The 23,675-nt window shown below is 39.1% G+C and overlaps 1 protein-coding gene across 1 annotated transcript in view; it reads right to left on the bottom strand.

Annotated features, from left to right (window-relative positions):
- The window catches only part of LOC126203288 (serine/threonine-protein kinase BRSK2), a 195,958-nt gene that overhangs the window by 19,734 nt on the left and 152,549 nt on the right, over positions 1-23,675 (bottom strand). Inside the window, exons 12-13 of the mRNA XM_049937545.1 lie at positions 12,350-12,536; positions 5,199-5,371 (exon numbers count right to left, since the gene is read on the bottom strand). Of these exons, the coding sequence (XP_049793502.1) occupies positions 5,199-5,371; positions 12,350-12,536 (360 nt within the window). The remainder of the gene's footprint in view (positions 1-5,198; positions 5,372-12,349; positions 12,537-23,675) is intronic.

The following is a 23,675-nucleotide window of genomic DNA, read 5'->3' as shown; positions in this document are numbered from 1 at the left end:
CTGGGAAGGGAGTGAGACAGGGTTGTAGCCTATCCCCGATGTTATTCAGTCTGTATATTGAGCAAGCAGTGAAGGAAACAAAAGAAAAATTCAGAGTAGGTATTAAAATCCATGGAGAAGAAATAAAAACTTTGAGGTTCGCCAATGACACTGTAATTCTGTCAGAGACAGCAAAGGACTTGGAAGAGCAGTTGAACGGAATGGACAGTGTCATGAAAGGAGGGTATAAGATGAACATCAACAAAAGCAAAACGAGGATAATGGAATGTAGTCGAATTAAGTCGGGTGATGCTGAGGGAATTAGATTAGGAAATGAGACACTTAAAGCAGTAAAGGAGTTTTGCTATTTGGGGAGCAAAATAATTGATGATGGTCGAAGTAGCGAGGATATAAAATGTAGACTGGTAATGGCAAGGAAAGCGTTTCTGAAGAAGAGAAATTTGTTAACATCGAGTATTGATTTAAGTGTCAGGAAGTCGTTTCTGAAAGTATTTGTATAGAGCATAGCCATGTATGGAAGTGAAACATGGACGATAAATAGTTTGGACAAGAAGAGAATAGAAGCTTTCGAAATGTGGTGCTGCAGAAGAATGCTGAAGATTAGATGGGTAGATTATATTACTAATGAGGAGGTATTGAATAGGATTGGGGAGAAGAGAAGTTTGTGGCACAACTTAACTAGAAGAAGGGATCGGTTGGTAGGACGTATTCTGAGGCATCAAGGGATCACCAGTTTAGTGTTGGAGGGCAGTGTGGAGGGTAAAAATTGTAGAGGGAGACCAAGAGATGAATACACTAAGCAGATTCAGAAGGATGTGTGTTGCAGTAGGTACTGGGAGATGAAGAAGCTTGCACAGGATAGAGTAGCATGGAGAGCTGCATCAAACCAGTCTCAGGACTGAAGACCACAACAACAACAACAACAACAATTATCCTCCCAACCTTATACAAAAACAAATCTCCTGTGCCTTATCTTTCCAGTCACCTACCACCTCCCAAAGTCTCACTGTCCAGCCATAGAGGAGCATTCCCCTCATAACTCAGTACCACCCAGGATTTGAGCAACTGAATTACATTCTCTGCCAGGGTGTCAAGTACCTCTCACCATGCCCTGTAATGAGATATGTCCTGTCCACTATCTGTCTCACTCCTTCCATTGTGGTACACTGCCGTCCACCAAACCTACACAATATACTTGTCCATCTCTACACAACCCCAACTCCCAACCCCTTACCTCATGGCTCATACCCCTGTAATAGACCTAGATGCAATACACGTCCCATACATCCTCCCACCACCACCTACTCCACCAGTCCCAAACATCAATCTACCCCATCGAAAGCAGGGCTACCTGTGAAACCAGTCATGTGATCTACAAGCTAACACCCAAACCTCTAGATGTGAGATCCTCAGGTCTGGACCGAACATTGTATGGTGATAAAGTACCAATCAAAACCCTGATTTAGTTCATACTATGTACTATCGTCCAGCAGAAGGGGCATAAACATTAATTAAAAGTAACACCAGTACTACCGGAGCACATGAAAAGCACATATGTGACCCACATTATGTGTGGTCTTGGTGGGTGACTTGATGGAGTGGTAGAGTGATGTACAGATGGTCCTGGGTTCAAATCCCAATGGCAACAATTTTTTTAATCCTTTTTTTACTGCATTATGTGTGAAAGCGTTGTATGGGACAACATTTTCCTGACATGCAAAAATACTTTTTGGAGTTTGTAGAAATGTTCTTTTGGCAGTCTGCTTTTGCTTCATTTGTTGAAAGCAGCAAACTGATAGAGTACATTTGTATAGATAGGTGTGGTATTCCATTTGACATGTGCGACAGAGCAGTCATGACTCATGATGAAGCAGCTAGTGCATTTGTAGTTTCACAGAATAAACAGAGACAATGGGACAATAGAATAAAAAAAATTGTATCAAAAGTGCAGAAGTACTAATGATAATACTAACACTAATAATAATAATAATAATAATAATAATGACTGCAGATGGCAGTACCATATACATTAGATGTATTATTGTGTTTATGTTTACTACTATTTGTTGTATTACATGTATTGTTATTATTATTATTATTAATACTATTACTATTACTTCCATATGTGTGATGCAATTGTTTCTGCATTTTTCTGTTCTGATTGCTTATTCTGTGAAATTACAAATGTCCTCTATAGATTTATTACTTTTAAAGAAAAAAAAGCGAAAGAAGACTGCCAAGAGGACATTGCTGTAAACTCCAAACAGCCCTTTTGCATGTCAGGAAAATGTTGTCACATGTAACACTTTCACACACAATACAGTTAGGAAAAAAAAAATGCAGTCATTGGGACTTGGACTCGGGACCCTCCAGGACAAGAATCTAACACCTTACCTTTTTTATCATTTTGTTCGTTGTATTTGATCATATCAGACATCACATGACATACACTGAAGTTCATTTTTGATCTCTTCACTCAGTTTTTTATTACTGAGACCAGCCAGCTCTCTGCTTGAACATGCTGAGCTACCATGCCGGCATTTCATACTATGTGCTGTCATCCAGCAGAACGTACATAAATGTTAACTAAATGTAAGACCAGAACTACCAGAGCACATGGAAAGCATATCTTTGACACATTTTATGAGTGGCTTCCATGGCTGATTTTTACCAAATCACCCATAGAAGCCACTCATAAAATGTATCAAGGACATACTTTCCATGTTCTCTGGTAGTTCTGGTCTTACTTTTAATTAATGTTTATGCATGTTCTGATGTACAGCAAACAGTATGAACTAAATAGGAGTTTTGGTTGATACTCAATCGACATACTGTTTGGTCCAAATCTGAGTGACTGACATCTGGAGGTTTGGGTGTAAACTGCAATCACTGTGCTGCAATCTATGTGGGGATGACAACCAACAAGCTGTCTGTATGCATGAATGGTCACCGACAAGCTTTGGCCAAGAAACAACTGGACCACGCTATTGCTGAGCACACTGCCCAAAACGATATTCTTCATTCCGATGACTGCTTCACGGTCTGTGGCATATGGATTCTTCCCACCAACACCAGCTTTTCTGAATTGCACAGGTGGTAACTCTCCCTGCAATATATTCTATGTTCCCATAACCCTCCTGGCCCCTTCCCTGCTCCCATTCCAGAACTACACAGTCCTCTACTCAACCAACACAACTAGTATTTTTGCTTCTCTTTTCCCACTAACCCCTCCCCACCAGCCACCTCTCCGCTGTCCTCCATCTAACCTCCCGACTGCACCTAGCTGCCCTACCCTCTCTCCATCTCATCCCTGCATGCTCCCCAGCAGCACTTCACTGTCCCTCACCCCTCCTGCTCCCCGCCCCAACCTCCTCCTTACCCCAAACCAGTAGCATTGTAACTGTCATATGTGTTTCATTTACAAACTTTTTTTGCAGTATGTTGCAGTTCTTTTTATATTTATTTAATGGTGCTATTAGAAGTGCATCTATCTATTAAAAATATTGTTGTGTCAAGAACTTAGCAGATAAATATAATAATATTAATACCGGTCCATACTGTATGTGTGCCATACTTCTCAACAAATTATTTTGACATTTTGAACCATTTAGAAAATATTATGGATAACTATGTTGGTTGGGATCCGCTTTACCAATATACACTCTGTGTAATAACGAAGTTGGTAAAATGAGAGGAATTTGGGCTCATACAGAAGTATGGCCTCAGTCAGTTTTTTTGCCTACCATCGACCAGTAGAACAGAACTAGGATTAATGATACCATTATGTACTCACAGTCAGCCACATGTATTTCACTGCAAAGAATAAATGTACGTGTATCCACTGTTGTTGTAAACAACTATAAGGGACAGAGCTGCAAGGTACTGGCAAACCCATTCAAAGCAAATCATATGCTGCATGAAATAAATTACTGTATTTTAGCTTGAACTCAAGTGACACTGAAAACAAGGTTAGTGTGTTCTATCAATTCACAAGCAGCCTCCTTAACATAAAGACTAAATTTATAATTACTGTACAAGAATGCAAATGAAAAAAATGAATTACTTCTCCCACGGCATAATTATGTATATAAAACATATTTTGGAAACAATATATCAGGTGTTCATCCTAACAGTTGTAAGACACATTTTTTCTGGCATTTTGGCACACATCTGTAGCCTGATTTTTGTGATGTGTAGCTGGATTTTTGCCATGGCCATTGTCAATGGAAAACATTAGTTTGTTTTCCATTACAACCAAAATGATTTTTAAAATTGGATTTTACATGCCTATTCAGTAGGTCAGTCACAAGTTAGTCTATTGGGATTCTTTTTATTGATACTTTATTAATAGGAATGGTAAACACAAAGAATAACCAGTACTCCAACAGCAACTGAGCAACACAGCTGTATGTATTATTATCAAGTCCTCCTCCAATTGACCCCAGCTTCTATGACATGGAGGTTTAATATATGTATGATAATAACCCTCCACACTATGACAAACAATATTTAAATTATCATGGATTTTAGGCTCTGTTTAAATACTACTTGCTTACATATGTATGTGTCAGACAATACCAATAGATTAGCAGCAGCTTAAATAGTGTCTCTGAAAAGCAGTGGTGTTTTGTGGAAGAGTAGAGTGAGGTGTCCATTTACTATTATACATAAGCATAAATGGTAAAGAAACAGCACATGACTATTGTCAATTAAGCTGATACTTGATGTGGCAACAAAGACAGTTGGTGATATCTACTTACTAAGCTATTACTGACTTGTTCAATATCCCTGAAGGTTCGCCTTCCTACCGGACATATGGGACATGATCTCTCTGCAAGTCCCTATATATAATGTGCAGCCAGTCACTGAGGGTGTTGGGGATGGTGAGGGAGATGGGCAAATCTTCTGTAGAATTTTAAGATGAGGCAGTGGAGATGATCCCAAAACTTCTCTAGATGATGACAAGTATGAAACTCATCAGAATCTTATGGTCTATCAATGATCTGTCTCAGCTGAAAACAGGAGACAAATTTTATTAGTTTTATTCATCAAGAGAACCTATGGTCATACAAAGTCACTTCTTGTTTCTGTAGGCCTGCAAAGTGTTTCAGATTGATTGTTCTCCTTTGGTTTTATTTAAATTCATATGCTGCCTCATCTTAGAGGAGCAACTCAATTAACAGGTTAAGTTACCTTACCTGCCTTGTGCCAGGGTAAGGAGACAGTCGCTCAGACGTGTCGGAACCGCAGCTGGAGCTTTCACTCAGCTCGGTGGTGAACTTGCGTGCTGCTCGTGGGGAAGGGGGTGGCCTGCGACTGCACACCTGCGACTGGATGTGCTCGCAGACCCTCCTGAACCTCCTGATGTTACCTGGCCACAGAATTCATCAGTAAATTACAACTGCAATCAAGTGTAAGGATGAAAGACCCCATGCAGAGTAATAAAAAATCAAAACCCCCAATTAAGTAAAGATCATTTTATATTTCTTCACTGCCAGTGGATTGAACCAACTTGAATGTATGCCAAGGTAGTGGATCAAGTGAAAGAGAGAAAAGGATGGAAGATTAGGTCTTAATGTCCCTCTGATGACAAAATCACTAGATAGAGAGAACAGTAGTGTGGAATGGAGAAGGACAGGAAAGGGAACCAGTCTCACTTATCCCAGTATTTGCCTTGGGTGATTTAGGGAAATCATGGATAACTTAAATCTGCATGGCCCAGTGGAGATTTGTATTGCTGTTCTGAATCCAAGGCTGGTGTCCTACCCCTGTGCCACCTCACACCGTGAGAAAGGCTGAGAGGACAGGAGAGCAAAACATAATGAATGAAAACAGTGGGCGGATGATCAGTGATTGAGTAAGAAGATGAACTCTACATATTATCACCAGAGTAAAAATATAAAATGGGAGCAGTTATGATCATTTGCTGTCATAGTAAACAAAAACTGTATGATGATTTTTCAGAATGTAAAGTATGCTTTGTTATAGAAATTATGAAATTAATGGCAATTTGATAAAAATCTATTTGAGATTTAGAAGCCAAAAAAAAAACATTTTTCTGTGTACCCACATAGAATTTCAAACAGTTCACCTAGCATCTTTTTTTCTGCTTGATGTACTTGTCTACTGCAGTAAGTTGTTAAGTTATCAAGCTTCGTTCACTTTCTCTTCATCTCTAACCTGAATTCCAACAAAGAAATTTATATGCTCTGCATAGAGATAGCAAGCAACTGGCGCAGTGACAGATGTGACAAAACTCTGTCATCAAGACACTGTGGCAAACAAGAAGAAGACCTGTTAGGACTTAATATCTTTTCAACAATGAGGTAATTAAGGAAAAAGCACAGTCTCGTACTGATAAAGATGGGGCAGGAAAACTGACTGTTTTCTTTTCAGAGGGACCACTCTGGCATTCACCTTAAGCAGTTTAGAAAACACTGAAAATATAAATCTGTATTATAAATCTGTATCACTAGGCAGTTATGTCAAACCCACTCCTCTCCAAATGTGAGTACAGTGCCTTAACTGTATTCCCTCTATTCTGTGACATTCAGCAGTTTTTGCACTTGGAGGAGCATTGTCATGAAAAAGAACAACTTCAATAGGCAGCAAAGCTATCTCATGTTCTTAATACATATCAAAGCAGTTGATGAATATGACATTAGACCTATGAGTTAGTAGATTGTCCTGTCACTATAATCACTATAATGTAAACCAATAGGAAAACTTTCTTCTCCAAAACCTATTTTCCAATATCTTATTATCTTCTCTCTCTCTCTCTCTCTCTCTCTCTCTGTGTGTGTGAGTGTGTGTGCCTGTGTGTGTGTGAGCGTGCGCTTGCGTGCACGTTCATGCATGTTCAGTTTTTATTGAGATATTTGGCACACATTTTCTAATGCTGTCAGGGGACATTCATATTTCATTATCATTCATCACCTTCTTTTGTGATAATGTCAAAATTTGAGATTCATGGACTTTGGGAAAAAATTATATAATGAAAAGAAGACCTTGGAATTTACTGAAATTTGTGTGCCAACTGTCCAAGGCAGAAACACCTACACTATGGAATTTCTTAATGACCTATCATTTTCCATGTGTTCTGTGGGGGGCTATCGGCACATTTAAACTTTCTCCACTGAATATGTTATACCATAATATTGTCTTAATCTTTAGTTATAAACTTTTATGGGAATGGTTGGTTGTTTTTACATTTGGAAAGGGCATCCCATTACAAACATCATGTTTGACATATTCTCTTATGCATGTATAATACAATATCTGATCAGAAATACCCAGACAATTCTACATAATGCAGAATTGACCACTGCATGTCATGACAATTGTATGTGTCAGTATAAAGCTAGTGGGAAGTTTTGTGTTGTCACTAGAGAAGCAGAAACAGCAGAATGGGTCAGTCAGGAGTGCTCAGTGACTTCAAACCTGGACTAGCCACTGGATGTCATCTAACAACAAATTCATCAGGAGCATTTCAGCCCTTCTCAAGTTGGCTAGGTTGGCTGTTGGTGATGTTATTTTGAAGCGTAAACACAAGTGAACAACCACAGTTAAACCAAAACCAATTAGATGCCATGTACTGACACACAGGGATCATCAAGCATTGTGGAGGATGTACAGTGGTGGAATAGCTCCTCATAAGCATACATTTCTGTAGTCAGTGTTACATGATGCTTAAGTTGGTGTAAAGAGTGACACCACAGTGCAGTGGTTGACAGGAAATGAGCAATTTGGAGTGGCGAATCACATTACACCCTACGCCAGTACAGGGCTGTTTTGCATGGTTAGGGTGTGCTCCCATTATGGATCTTAAGAAGAAGATAATGCAGAAAGGTATAAACTTCTTTAACAGAATTGTGTACTGTGTGCAGTTTGGGAAGAGACAGGGGGTGGTGATTGTTTTTATCAGCATGACAGTGCAATCCCCCCCCCCCCCCTCATAAAACAGCACCAGTGAAACAATGGCTTGTGAAAAATAATATTCCTGAAATGAAGTGGCATGTCCAAATTCCTGACCTAAATCCCATGAAACATGTTGACTTTGCTCCAGACCCCAGTGTCCATCATTACTACCATAGAGAACGAGGTGGTGCAGTGGTCAGCACACTGGACTCGATTATGGAAAACAATGGTTCAAATCTGCATCCTTCCATCCAGATTTAGGTTTTCTGTGATTTTCTTAAATCACTTCAGGCAGATGCCAGAATGGTTCCTTTGAAAGGATACAGCTGATTTTCTTCCCCATCCTTGAAACTGACTGAATTTGTGCTACATCTCTAATGATTTCCACATCAGTGGAACATTAAACCCCAATCTTCCTTCCTTTCTTCATCACTACTATTTCTAGTTTTGGCTCTTGAGGAAGAGTGAACTGTCATGCCTTCACAGACATTCAGACACCTCACTGAAAGTGTTGTCAGCAGACAAGCAGTCAGGAAGGTGAATGGTGTACACACCCCATATTAATATCCATTAATAAGTGTCTGGACATTTTTGATCAGACAGTACATGTTTGCACATCTTGTTGTTTGGTCCACACTGATCTAAATTTAACAGGCAAAATAATGGATAAGTTGTAGAAATGAAGGTCAAGACCTTCTGTACACTTAGACATTCTTTGTTTTTTGGGTGATTCTCATCTAAAGAATATGAAGTATAGAATGACAAAATGCTAAATTTGGTCAATAGTTGTTTTCATTGAAGTACAGAATGAAATGGAAATGAGTGGCAATAATAGGATCTGTGCACCTGTGAAACTGTTACATGACTAAAGCAAAACTTAAGTCAACCAGCATTTGTTACATCTGGATTCAGACATCAACTCAGCACAATGTTTTAAAAGTATGGGTACATCAGTATTTTAAAAAAACCTCATTTGTAACTTTAAATCAATCTTAACCTTTGAGTGGGTCATATTCTATTATACTATCAATCTTTTCTCACAGAGATGTTAGTCTTGAAGCAATGTGGGAGCTTAAAATTACTCATTAACTCAAAACTTTCTCGACTCATTAACTCTTTCTATCTAACATCATTTTTCCCTACATCTGTCAGTCAAGAACCTATAGGGATGTCGATTGATTTTTAAAAATATATTATTTTTATTATTACTACATATAATGACCATTTGGGACACTTAATTTAAACTATTTTCTGTTTGCTACACGAACAATCATTAATCCATGTCTGCATATGTACTTCGTAAGCCTCCTTAAGGTGTGTGCCACTATTGTTTGCCTTCAAAGAGCTTGAAGTTCTTTGACTTTGCCGTCATGGTAATTTCATCAGATATATTTGGGAGCAAGTTGTATTTTGCTAGACTTTTCATGGAATATGAGTTCTCTGAAGCTTCACAGTAAACTACATCTCTGTGAATCTCTTGCACTTACAACACAAATCCGTGGAGAAACATTTTGCTCTTCTTTCGATCTCCTCTGCCTCTCATGTTAATCCTATCTTTTAAGGGTTCCAGACTGGCCGAGAGAGAGAGAGAGAGAGAGAGAGAGAGAGAGAGAGAGAGAGACATAGTGCTATAGAAGGACTCTGAAGATAAGATTGGTAGGGCAGATAACTAATGAGCTTCTCCTTTTCCTGCAGCTAGTTTTTCATAATTATTCTATTTTGGGTTGCTCTGAATGCATATTCCATAATATTCTGTCATTGTGACTATTTCATCATGAGTTGTAAAGGCAAACCAAGTGTAGGTCTTTCCACTTCTTTATGTGAAATATATCATCTTCTCTTATGTTGACTGTTACTGCCCATCCCTGCTGCAAGCATAATTCCTTTGAACGTCTTTCTGGATTTAACTATAATTTTCTGATGTTGAGACTATGCCAACATACAGTGTCTACCAACAGCCTCACAGAGGTTTCAACATTATTCACCAGAACATTCAAATATATTTCGTGAACAGTATTTGGAAAGGTAATTAACGTTCAGGGAGAAAAAATAAAAACTTTAAAGTCTGTTGTGATATAATTCTACCAGAGACTACAAAGAACTTTGACATCAGTCATATGGAATGGATAGTATCTTGATAACATACACAAAAGTACAATCCAAGTAATGGAGCATAAACAAATCAGGCAATTCTGATAGTTTTAAATTATGGAATGAGAGACAAAGAGTAGTAGTTTAATTTTGCTCTTTGGATAGCAAACTACTTTATGCTGACCAAAGGGGGGAAGGTATATAATGCTGACTGGCAACAGCAAGAGAAATGTTTAAAAATAGTAACATTTTAACACACAATATTAATTTAAGTGTTGAGAAATATTTTTTGCAATAGTTGCCTTGGGTGTAGCCTTTTGTGGAAGTGAAACATGGGCCATGAGTAGTACAAAAACAGAGAACAGAAACTTTTGAAATGTAGTGCTATAGAAGAATTCTGAAGATTAGTTTGTAGATCAGATAAGTAATGAAGAAGAAAGGAATCAAACTGGAGAAAAAGGAGCTTTATGGCACAACTTGACTAAAAGAATGGATTAAGCCATAGTATATGTTCTGAGACATCAAGACTGCTTAATTTGGTTATGGAGGGAAGTTTGGAGTGTAAAAATTGTAGAGGGAGAGACTAAGACTTGCCTACAGAAAGCAGATTCAAGTGTATGCAATTGTTATGCCGGACTGAAGAGACTTGCACAGAATAGTTTCACATGGAGAGCTGTATCAGCTCAGTCTTTGGACTGAAGACACAACAGTAACAACCTCCTTGGGTATGCTTGAACTTAAAATGAGATCGAATGATGTCTCCAAGTTTAGAATTACATTTTAAGTTCCATCTACTGGAAAGTCCTCAGCAGAAACAAAAAGCTGGTCTAATATTATGTAAGCTCAAACTGTGTTTCCAGGAGTCAAGGAATATACTGTCAGTGTGAACTGGCTCACCACTTTATTTAAAGGCATTAGCTGTACTACAGCACCTGTGTTTCATGTATGGTACAGATACCCATGAGTGGTAAAAATTACCTACAAGGAGATGGAAGATAATTTTACTATATACACTAGTCATTACAGTATCAACAATGATTTGCAGTTCCAGAATGTAGAATTTCTGGCAATTCATATGAAGAGGGCTACTAGCGTATCATTATAAATATGTTCATGGAATTTTTCTGTTTCTGTATTTTATTTTTGGTTTGGTGAACACAGAGTTTACATTGAAACTATTACTATTATTTTCAGTCTCTTATGCTTACGGCTTCATGTGGGATGTCTACTCCATAGCAAATACTGCTGGTACTACATTTTTATGAAAAAATGATGAATTTGTTTTAAAGTTATGTCTGAACCAATTCTGTAAATTCGAGTATTTTAAATTTTCACACACTTTCATGACTACATACAGTAAATCTTAAGCACTGTGTAGTATCACAAGAAAAAATATAAGATACTGATAAGATCAGTTATTAGTATGGCAAAGAGTCTTTTATTGATTATGGTTGACAAATGTGGTCATCTTATCAATAATGAAAAATTAAATGCTCCTAACAGCAGTTTAACAGATTTTTGAGTAAAGAAGAAAAGTGGTATAAAAAAATAAACATTGGCAACATTGTTTAATTTTGCACATACTCATATCTAAAAGTAAGATATGTTTATTACCAGAACATTTATCTGAAACATACAGTTAAATGATAGGCAATACTCACATGAAGCACATGTTTTTGCAGCTGTCTCAGTAATAATATATCTACAATTAGAAAAGTTTTTAAAATGCTACAGTATATGTATTGTTAGCCAATAAAAGAAAAATTCTTCTAAATAAATTCCAATTTTGCTATTTTAATTTCATTACACTAGTCTATCCATCACCAGCTACACCAGACAGTAAGCAAAATGCAAGGAAAAGATAGAGGACTGCTCATTATACTGTAGATAGTAACTGATCTACATCATTAATATTATAGACATTCCACAAAGTTCAAATAATATTGTTAGCAAATATTTTTTGATTATAAAAGTTAACAATTGCTGGGTACTGTAGTGAATTTGGAGGGATGTCACCATCCATGATAAACAGACATCCTAGCAGGGCTCCCACAGGCAATAAGCTATGCTGCATCAATTCTTGCATTCTGGCAAAATGAGACACACTGTCACCTTACATCATAACTGCAATGTTTGATGGAATTTTACATGGATAATAAACATAACTTGCTATGTAAAGGTGCAAAAATCTGCTTCTAGCAGTAATTAGTTATTGAACTCTGTCTAGAAGCTTGCTGTCAAAGAATTATTCCCATCTCTAACTATTTCAATTAGCCTTAAAAAGCAGAAGTGTGGGAACCCTGATACCTCATCACATTTATCTGCAGTATTTGGGATTTACCTGACAAGAGAGTGAAGGTTATAGCATACAGGTACTCCTTGGGGCTGTCTCCAGACTGTTTTGTTATGGTGGACACATCCACCTGGAACCTGACTTGTCTCTGGAACATGGCTGGAGCAGTAGAACCCCTCTTGTACTCGACTCGGAATGACATCGGACTCGACACACTGTGACTGAGTTCTGCTATCTGCAAACGCCAGGGACGCAGGGATGTTTACTTAAGTCTGGCCTCACAGCAGGATTAAAGGAGCTGAGACTTAACTATGATGTGAACACTATGTGTTGATGTCATTTAGGGCCATCCAACATGGATGTAACTGGATACAAAAAACATTTTTAATAATTTTTAATGTGATTAATGATCACTTAACTAGATAAATTTGGATTTGAAACTTGTATTTATATGTCACAGAAGAACTTTATGAAAATGCAACTTTCTGTAAACCCCCACTGATATGATTAAATGTCAGAACTACATTAAGTCCACAAAATCATAAATAATAGACTGTACTTGTTCTGGTGTTATGTCATCAGTTTCATGCTTTACATTAAGTGTATGCAGTGTACATATGGATGAACTGTCTACAAAATTACTACATTTTGCATATGATGTATTACTAGGATTGTGCTTTCTTGTGCAAAGCTTTACCTTTATTTGCACCATGCACATCTTGCATGCCATGCAGGTTTTGGCAGTAAAGTCACTGAATGGGTGTTTTACTGGACATTTATGATTTATCTTTTGGAGTATTTAATTATAGTTCAGGTAAAGTGTGTGCAGAGTGAGAAGTTGAACTGGATGAATGCCTACTGGTTGTTCCCTCAAAGAAAATTTGGTGTGTCACAAATGTCTTTTCTTAATGAGCAGTGTCAGTCTTGTCATATTATTTAATAAACTGAATGTTTCTGTGTTTTATTAATTCTTGTTGTACAATATATATTTTGCACCTCAGTCCTTGTATCTTTCACCACATTCATCTGCCCCCCCCCCCCGCCCCCCCCCCCCCCCCCGCCCCACAGTCTTTGGCCCCTACTTCCACCATGTACTGTAAAAATATAAATGGAAATTAAATAATAATAAATATAACCCATAACAGTAGTTTCTTGCCCATTTTCAGACTGCAGTTTCTATAAGTATTATTAATAACCTGAATTCAAAGAATATGTGGAATTATTTACAATAGTAAGACAAGAAAAACATGCAGCAGGCCAATTTACACAAACATTTGACACAAATACCATATGTAAATTTAGTGTTGCAAGATGCAGATGAAGTTTTGCAGACAAGGAAGTACAAAGTTTTTATGTTCAACAAATTATCACCTACAGAACAAATGAACATCAAACATGGAATAATCATACATGCTTTCCATCATTTTCAGACACGTTGGGTTTTTCACATTGGTGTGCTTATGGCATGTATGACTCGCAAGATGTGTAACAGACTGCAGATACAATGGCATGGTGAATATTCGATCTGTGAAGGTGGAAACAAGATGGAAATGGTGTATGGCTTAGAAAATTGAAAAAAATTACAGGAGTAATTACATTAGAAAAATAAAGTTTCTGATGCGTGTTGTAACTAATCATCAGATTTATAAAACATTTTTTTCTTAGAAAAAGAAACTTTGAACAATAAGTACAATATTTTTTTTTCATTTTGAATGCAGTATTTATGTATTGGATGTAGAACCCAAATGAGATTTTCCAGAAAAAAAAGAACTTACTGACTTCACATTTGTTAGTCAGTGTTATTCTGTTTCTTATCACTGCCTGAAAAAAATAGTTACTTTGTTCTGTATTTGTTGTTCATAATTATTTTTGTAAGATGTGATTATCATTTTTATGTTCTAAAGGATAAGTACCTTGTGTGTTACTTTTCCAGAATCAATTCTGCATTGCCTGCAATCTTCGTGAGCACTTACCTTTACAGAGGGATTGCTAATTGCCTAAAGAAGTATGGAGAAGTATGGAACACACCATAAAGAAATATGACTACTCAGCTACAAGATGAAAGGAGACCTACCATAAATGTAATTTTTTCCCCAGTATGATCTCTGTAATAACTGCACATATTTGAGGTCAACAGAAGCATACAGAAAATACAGATCAGCACTTGTGACACATCCCTCGTTTGTGCTTCTTTCACATACTTTTGTTCAAGCCATAAACCAATCAATCTAGCAAACATATGGTATGTCCAGTAGTGTTTCACTGTTTAGCCATTACTGAGAAAGCAGGGCACTAGCACATTTTAGCCTCATTGTTTGAGATGAAGAGACCAATGCCTGCAGTGACAAAGGGATAGATAATGGATGACTATTTCTCCATTGCCTGCATATTTGCCAGTTCTTTGTCATTTTGATTTTTGTATGTGGGCTTAACTTTATTTAATGGCCTTTCTAGATTTAGAGGCAGCTTATAGATATGTCATGGAAACCTGTGAAATCTTCTGACACAATTTGGCGATCACCATGATGCAGGCTGAGCATACATGCCTAGAAGCAACGTAAGGAGCTTTGAACATTTCCTGTGAGACATAATGCATTAAAGACAATGCACCGAGCAAGGTGGCGCAGTTGTTAGACACTGGACTCGCATTCGGGAGGACGACGGTTCAATCCCACGTCTGGCCATCCTGATTTAGGTTTTCCGTGATTTCCCTAAATCACTCCAGGCAAATGCCGGGATGGTTCCTCTGAAAGGGCACGGCTGACGTCCTTCCCCATCTTTCCCTACTCCGATGAGACCGATGACCACGCTGTCTGGTCTCCTTCCCCAACCAACCAACCAACCAACCTAAAGACAATGCAAATAATTCAAGCTAGTGCAGAACTGTGATTCATCGCTAAACATAATAGAGCACCATTCATCAGCAGTTCATGGTTTCTGGTCACAGCAGCACTCCAAACAAAGCCATTTGTGCTGTGGTGTTAATGGAAGCTTATTTATGGGATGGTAATTTCCTAGTCCAGCAGTTGCTAGTCTCTGACCAATCATGCAAGATGAAACAGAATGTTACTGAGAGACAATTACTTTTTCTTGGATGCCAGGTGCAGATGTTAATTTGTTATAATGTACTAGGTGAACAATAGGGTGACTCTTCCTTGTGGTGGCCAGGCAAGGCAGAGCAGTAACTTAATGATGAGTATGCTTGCTCTCATGTTCCCATGCAGTCCAACATCAGACCACCTTCTCCATGCCAACCAGCATGGATTCCAAAAAGACTGATCATATGAAACTCAACTGACAAGATTCTTGCATATTCCAAAGGGCATGGATCAGTGCAGATACAGTATTTCTAAATTTCCAAAAAAACTTTTAACTCAGTTCCACAGCTACACTTATTATCAAAAATGAGACCATATGGGTACCTTGTGAATTTTGTGACTGGAGTGAGGACTGTTTGTTAGGGAGGACACAGCATGTTACCCCTTGTGGAGAGCCATCAACAAATGTATAAATAACTTTAGATGTGGCACAGGGAAGTGTTTTGGGACCCTTCCTGTTCATGTTGGTTATTAATATTCTGAAAGACAATATTAATAGTAATGATAGAATTTTGAAAGATGATTTAGTTAACTATAAGGCAGTACCATCTGAAAAAGACTGCACAATATCCTGTCTGACCTTGATAAGATTTAAAAGTGTCACATAGATTGCCGGCTTGCTTTAAATGTTCAGCAGTGTAACATTGTGAATTTCACAAAACAAAATAACATAGTATCCTATGGCTATAGCATCAATAAGTCGTAGCTGAAATTGGCCACCTCATACAAATATCTGGATTACTTTGTGTGGAGTGAAATGGAATGATCACATAGGGTGAGTTGTAGGTAAAGAAAGCAGATTTTTGTTTCTTGGCAGAATACTAGAGAAATGCACTCAGTCTACAAAGGACATTGCTTACAAATCACTTGTGTGATCTGTCCTAGAACATTGCGCAAGTGTGAGGGACCCATGCCAAACAGGATCAACAGTGTATACTGAATGTGTACAGAGAATGGCAACAGATAGGTCACATGTTTGTCTGATCCTTTACTGAGAATGACAGAGATGCTGAAGAAACTGAACTGGCCTAAAACTTGTAGATGGATGCAAACCATACCGAAAAAGCCGACTTATAAAGTTTTAAGAACTAGCTGTAAATGATGATCCTAGGAATATCCTGCAACACCATACTTATCACTCCCATATGGATTGAGAGGACAAGATTAGATTAATTACACCACAAAGGCATTGGACAGTCATTCTTGCTGTGCAGTACATGAAAGGAAGGTTTAGTATCTCTGCTAGCAGATATTGAGATGGGTGCAGATGTGTTGACATGGGTACCACAGCGGAATAGTGCAGACTGCTGTCATGGAGGATGCACATAAAGCATGATATGGGAAGAGCCACTGACTCTGGTGTTTATTTGTCAGTGGCAACAGGCCTGGACTGGCATGTCTTACACTGGCATCAACATCCTCAGACCTGGGTCTCACTTCATGCCTTACTCTGGGTTCAACATGCCAAGTTTCTCGGTCGTTGTCACTGTTCACATTGTGTGGTATTTGGATGTTCTGTTCTCAAGTGGATTAACTCACATGTTGAGTTTCGCTCTCTTCTGGGTTTCAGCTCCCCAGCTCTGCAGACTAGCTACTATTGGCTAGTATAGTTACATGTGAACTCATAATGATGATTCACAGCATAGTCATGTCCTGTGCAGTTACAAAAGTGGCGGCAGGCCAGGCGCCTGCAGAGGAGCCTTCTCCCTGCCACCCCTTATGGTGTTCCCCTGCTTTGATGCATCTACAGAAAGATGGAGAATTACCTGTGCTAGTTCTTGCTGCACTTCCAGGTAAGGCTTATCATTGACCCAGTTGATGAGGCTGCCTTTGTATTGTCCAGTAGTGTGGGATTGTATGAATTTGAACATAACATCCCCCAGGCTGTGGCTAAGCCATGTCTCCGCAATATGCTAGTTCTGCAAGGTTCGCAGGAGAGCTTCTGTAAAGTTTGGAAGGTAGGAGACGAGATACTGGCAGAAGTAAAGCTGTGAGTACCGGGCGTGAGTCGTGCTTCGGTAGCTCAGATGGTAGAGCACTTGCCCGCGAAAGGCAAAGGTCCCGAGTTCGAGTCTCGGTCAGGCACACAGTTTTAATCTGCCAGGAAGTTTCATATCAGTGCACACTCTGCTGCAGAGTGAAAATCTCATTCTGGATAACTTTGTCAGTTGCTCACACATTATATTAGTCATAAAACGTATGATAGTGGCACAGTTACTATTTAACCAACACCACAAGTGCCTCAACAGTTGTATACAGTGTGGATTGCTGGCCTGCAGAGTGTCTTCTGCAAGTGTCTGTTCGAATATGCTCAATGTGCTTTATCATCCAGTTAACAGATGACCTCAAGGTCCAAATTAGGCCACTGACTTTGTCCAACCCCTCTTTAGCTAAAGTTACTAAGATTATGGAGTCACATTAACAGCAGTGGCAAAGGACGTCAATTGGCATGTGATAAAGTTACATGTGCATGGTAAATATCCCCCAGTGCCCTGTAGGGTGTCAAGTGGCCTTGCCTTCTGCTGAGCTGCTATGTGTTGATCCTGTTGACAATTCATATGCAGTGAGATCATGGTGTTGCCCACCTTCAGCTGCATCAGACCTGGTAGGTGCAAATTGTTTGAAGCACCATAATCACTGCTCATATCATTTTTGTGTTCCCGGCATTGCTCCCCATCCACACCTGTTTCTGCTCAATAGGCAAGCTGACGGTCCTCCCCAACTGTCCTTTGGTGCATCTTTGACAGTACTACACACATGTACATGTCTTGTGTGGGATATGCTGCAAGTGGTCCATTTGGCAACAGTTTTTGATAATCTACAAACCATAAGATGGTCATCAGAGGTCATGCTGTTTTCCCTAAACTTCCAGATAGTTGACAAAGTCTCCTTCAAGATTTGGACTCTTTACTGTGGCCATATGACCAGCTGTTTGAGAATACTTTGTGTCAGGCAGGAAATTTCACAGCATACTTCTACCTTACACAGCAAACAGTATCTAAATTTTGTCACCACTTGCCCCATTCCCTTTGCCATGTACAAGAACATCAGGACAAAGTGGCTGCTTTGGCAGGGCCTTGGTGTTGAGGTCAGTATTTTTCACAAACTGACCTGTGTGAAGCATACCTTCAGTCGTGGTTGAACACCACTTCCTGCAATCTCTTAATGTGTTTTACCAGTTTAACTGCTTGCCCTTTGGAATTTTCCGTGTGCCAGAAATTTGTCAACGATATTTGGAGCAATTGATTCAGGACATTCGCTGCAGCACAAACTATCTCAATCACAATGACATCTGGTCATGGACTTCATGTAAGAGAAGTATTTACAAAATCTGCAGACAGTTTTCCAATGCTTCCTAAGGAATGGCCTTTATTCTAAACTGGAAAAACGTAGGTTTCTTCTCCAAAGGCCCATATTTTTGGACAAAGGCTCAGCAAAGAAGGTCTCATTCCTACAGATAAGCATGTCAAATCTGTTGTCAACCTGCTGGCATCCAATAACCAGAAGGAGCTTTAGTCCTTTTTGTGCAATATTTGTTATTATGCTAACTTCATTCCCCATACCATATGCATCTGTCATCCTCTTAACCAGCTCTGTCAAGAGGGTGTCAAATTCATGTGGTCTGTGAACTGTCAGTGGGCTTTCCAATCTCTTAATCAGTGTTTGTGCTCCACTCCCTGTTTAGCTTCCTTTGCACCAGGTAAATTGTTAATCTTGGCCACCAGTACATCTCATTGTGGCATTAGGGCTGTTCTGTCACATTGGAACCCAGACTGTATTGAGCAGCTCTTAGCTTAGGCATGAAAGTCACCTCCCCAATGGAACATAACTGCTAACAGATGGGAAATGAGCTACTGACTATCATTTTTGGTATTAAAAAGTTTCATATTTTTTTGTATGGAGCAAAGTTCCTGCTTATCACAAACTAAAAGTCACTGGTTTCCTTATTTGGCTCTCACTCAAAGTTAATGTAACAAACATCTGATTGCAAAAGTTGGACCCCTTTCCCTCAGTAACAAATGCTACAACATTCGTTACTGATCCACCACATAGCGTTCTAGCGGAGATGCACTATCTCGATTGCTGGCAGAACCTAATCTTTAAGGTAATAATAATAATAATACTTTATTCAACATTGAATGATTCATTGCATATGTATAAAAATAGGTTACAATTCTTTATACATAGCACAATAATACGTTATTCTGAATATGTCACTGATTAACAAAATGATTAAATTACAAATGAAATGGTTTGCTTAACGCTATTTATATATTTTTTTCTGAGCCTTTCTTATTCTGCATGTAAATATGGTACTCTTTTAATGTGTAAAATGGATTTTGTAACAGGAATTTCCTTAGCTGAAATTTAAGCTTCATTGTGGGTAACATTATAACTTCACTGATCAGTGCATTGGTTAACTTTAAACCTGAATATTGTGGACCCTTTTCATAGAGTACTTGATCAACCGGAGGCTCTCATTTTTCACAATGGATGATACTTGCAGCAGACAACTGGATTTTCCATTGACAGTATGGGAACTCATGACCACCGACCCACCTTTTCAGAGAATGCTTTCAGCAGTCCAGACAGGATGACTCAAGCGCACTTCTTCAGGGGCAGATTCATTGCGGTACACATTTCTTCTGCTGCAGCATTGGCTCAACATTGCTCACGGGGTCTACATGCTTGCACTGTTGAGTGATCATTACCGTGCCACTGCATCCTGTCATACTCAGGTTGCTGCAAGTGTTGCACTGGAGTATAACTTGTATGAAGGTTCTGGCATTGCATCTACAGGCTGGCAGTCCATCACAATATTGGACATACCGTGCAGGCCTGGATGGCCTGTGCATGGAATCAGGTTGTGCCACTGTGTTAGTTTTACCCTTCGTCAGTTCTGGAGTACCTCTGGGACAGGACAGATGTTGAATTTGCTGACTATTTTGTGGGAAGCATGTAGTTACTGCCAGTTTATGCATTGTCAAATTTCTCATATGTTGCCAAACTATTCACACTAGCAGCAGCAAATACTTGCAAATTGTTGGTCACTATTGGTATCGAGGGCACTCCCCATTTCCTTGTCTCTGACAGCAGTTGGCAATTTCTGTCACAGGAATTTGGAGATTTTTGCATTCACAGTGATATCCACCATTTGACTACCACAGCATTTCATCCGGCTTCTAACTCAGAGGTGGTGCAGTACATGTGAGTGTTCAAAACTCAAATGAAGAAATCCATTTCTGCCTTGTCCTGCAGTGATGCCCTGTCTAATTTTATTACTGACAGAACATTTGCTTGGCACAAGCCACAGGGTCTTTTGGAATATATACACCCTGAGTTGCATGCTGAGGAACATCGTGGCCTGCCACATTTATTTTACGGGGCTGCAATTTGGGCCTGGTCTTTCAGCAGGCAGCAGGAGAGTCAGCCACATGTAGTGATGCACCACAAAGGTCAGCATTTGTCTGCTGCAAATGTCAGTCAATGGCAGCTGACTCATAATTCATATCAGTTGTGTCAATGAGCTATTGGACTCTCAATGCTGCTCTCTCAAAGCTAGAAAAGTGACACCTGATGATAGCCTTGTTCTGGTGGACGGCCTCCTTTCAACAGTGGAGTAGGGCACTGCTGGCATAGCAACTACTGATGTGGAGCCCATTGAATTTTAACCAGCATCCTGCTTTCCCCAATCACCACTGGATGCGTCCTCACTCCCACCAGTGCCTGAACCAACTTTTACCCTAACCTTTGCAATCTTCTGCCCCTCTGGTGGAGCCAGCCTCATCAGCATTGTTTCCTTCAATAGTTTATCTGCTGCCAGAGTCTCTTGCTCCTTCTCTAGTTTTGTGATGGAGGTCAAGGCAGAAGGCAGGCTATTTTCATGGGTGAGTGATTTAGTATCCCTCCCAGCAGACACTGATATGCATGCAAATGAGCTGGTGTAAGTATCACAGCATAATAGTGCAGAATGCTGTCATGGAGGGTGGTGCAGAATGCTGTCATGGAGGGTGCATGCGAAGTGTGGTATGGGCAAAGCCATGCGCCCAGGTGCTTATTTGTCAGCATGAATAGATCTCAACCAGCAGTTCTTGCACTGACATCAACATATTCTGAGCTGGCTCTTGCTTTGTCCCATGCTCTAGCTTCTGTAAGCCAAGTTGTTCAGTCATTTGTGCTGGTTGTGTTGTTTTTCCTCCAAGCTTGTCTCTACACAGTGTCTTTTTTTAATGAACACACGCCACTTAACTGTATCATTGTTTATTTAATTATGACCCAGGTTTTGGCCTTTTGCACCATTTTCAAGTGATTGAGTTCATGTCATTAACGTATATGGCAGGGTGTCAAGCACAAAATTGGCCATAAATTAAGAAAACTATTGGCTCCCTATGAAACACCAGATCTAAAATCACCACCATTGGATTTCATAAGAAGCCAATAGTTTTCTAAATTTATGGCCAAGCTTGAGCTTGATGTCCTGCAATATATGTTAATGACATAAACTCAATCATTTTAAAATGGCATAAAAAGCCAAAACCTGGGTTGTAATTAAATAAACAATAATACAGACAAATGGCACTGTGTTCATTTGAAAATTGTTGTATGGCTGTTGCTCAACAACATCAACAACTGTTAACTACACAGTGTTCAGACTTTCTGTTCCCCACTGAATTAACTCACATGTCAAGTTTTATTTTTCTCTCTTCTAGGGTTCAGCTCCCCAGCTTTTCAGTCAAGGCACTGTTGGGTAAAACAGTTACCTTTGAACTGACAGTAATGGTTTGTGGCATTGTCATACCCTGCACAGATACAAAAAAAGGGAAGAAGCCCTAAAAACTGGTACAATGGGAAGTACCTTCTGCCATGCACTTTACAATTATTGTCAACATATGGATGCAGATATAGAGTAAAGTGAGCACAGTACAAGAACGTGAATGAAATTTATGGAACTATGGAAGTTCTGTCAAATTTTGAAAAGAACATAATTGTTGAATTGGGCTTTGATGACAGGAATTAATGTGATGGATGATGCTTTAAATCTCTTCCAGAGTTCATCAATTGAAATAGCTCACAAGTTGTGTGCCAGTCTCGCAACACATAACCGGATGTTTTCAGTGGGCGAGAAAAATGTGGAGAATATACTAGTTAGGGCAGCAGCCAAACAGTCTCTGTATCCCAGTAGTTCAGAAAAGCATTGGCAAAAGGCAGTATTGTGTTACCTCATCTAAAGATAGTGTCAGAGAGATCTTGAAGATAGGGAACCTGCCTATACACATCAGAAATAAAACAGACCTGGAGGTGATCATGTTCTGTACACATTGAGATCCCATACCATCATGTTACCCGCTCTGCCTCTATGTAAATGATGAATCCAGTCTGGCAGTGTTTGTTCTTCTTGGAACCTCCATGTATCAACAAGTCCACTGTGATGCTGTATGCAGAACTAAGGCTCATCTAAAAAGATGACATGGTGTCACTCCTGTGTCCAGGGTTGTCTATGGGTGTACTACAGTCAGTACAAATTACTCTGCTAGCTCATCATGGGAAACCAAAACAATAATTACTGTGTTCACAGTCTATGATGCTCCAGTCATCATCAGGATATCTATTTTGACACTTGTTTTACTGAAAACATGCCCATTTCTTGACTCAAGGTATGTGATGTTGCTGTGTAATCCTGTGTCGCCTAACCCTCTTGGATACTGGTTATTTGGGGCTATTGAGATCCTCCATGGCAATGAGTATAGTTTTCCTGAACCCATTGATTCCCCATTGAGATGACTGTCATAGATTCCTGAGCAATGTGAGCAGCAATATCACTGAATAATATAAGCCATGACATTGCTGCTGTTAAATTCTGACATGTGCTAGTAGCCATTTCTCCTTCTCAGAGACAACCAACATTCTAATACAACAGGTATAATAGACAGCCAACTAGTTGCAATAAATGGTGGTTTTCAAATAACCTTTACCATGTTTCTGTCAGATTTAACCCCATATTTCTGAGAAGGACAGCAAACTTCAGATTAACAATCAGTCAGTAAAGCCATCTCCACATGACATCTGTCAGCAGCAGTACAAATTTAAAAGCTAAGTGTTCCCTAGAGTCAAGGACTTGTCACATCAGTAAAATGAATCTCTTAAAATAACAGAACATGTTTACAGATACATATTGGTATGAGTTATTAATATGGTCTGTTATTTTAAGATATTGGTTTTACTGATGTGACAAGCCTTTGATTCTAGGGGCCTTAGTTTTTACATATGGACATACA

This window comes from Schistocerca nitens, chromosome 9 (genome assembly GCF_023898315.1).
Source record: "Schistocerca nitens isolate TAMUIC-IGC-003100 chromosome 9, iqSchNite1.1, whole genome shotgun sequence".
In the NCBI taxonomy this organism is placed as follows: domain Eukaryota; kingdom Metazoa; phylum Arthropoda; class Insecta; order Orthoptera; family Acrididae; genus Schistocerca; species Schistocerca nitens.
The sequence above is the reverse complement of the archived record's forward strand: the minus strand, read 5'-3'. Positions and strand labels throughout refer to the sequence as shown.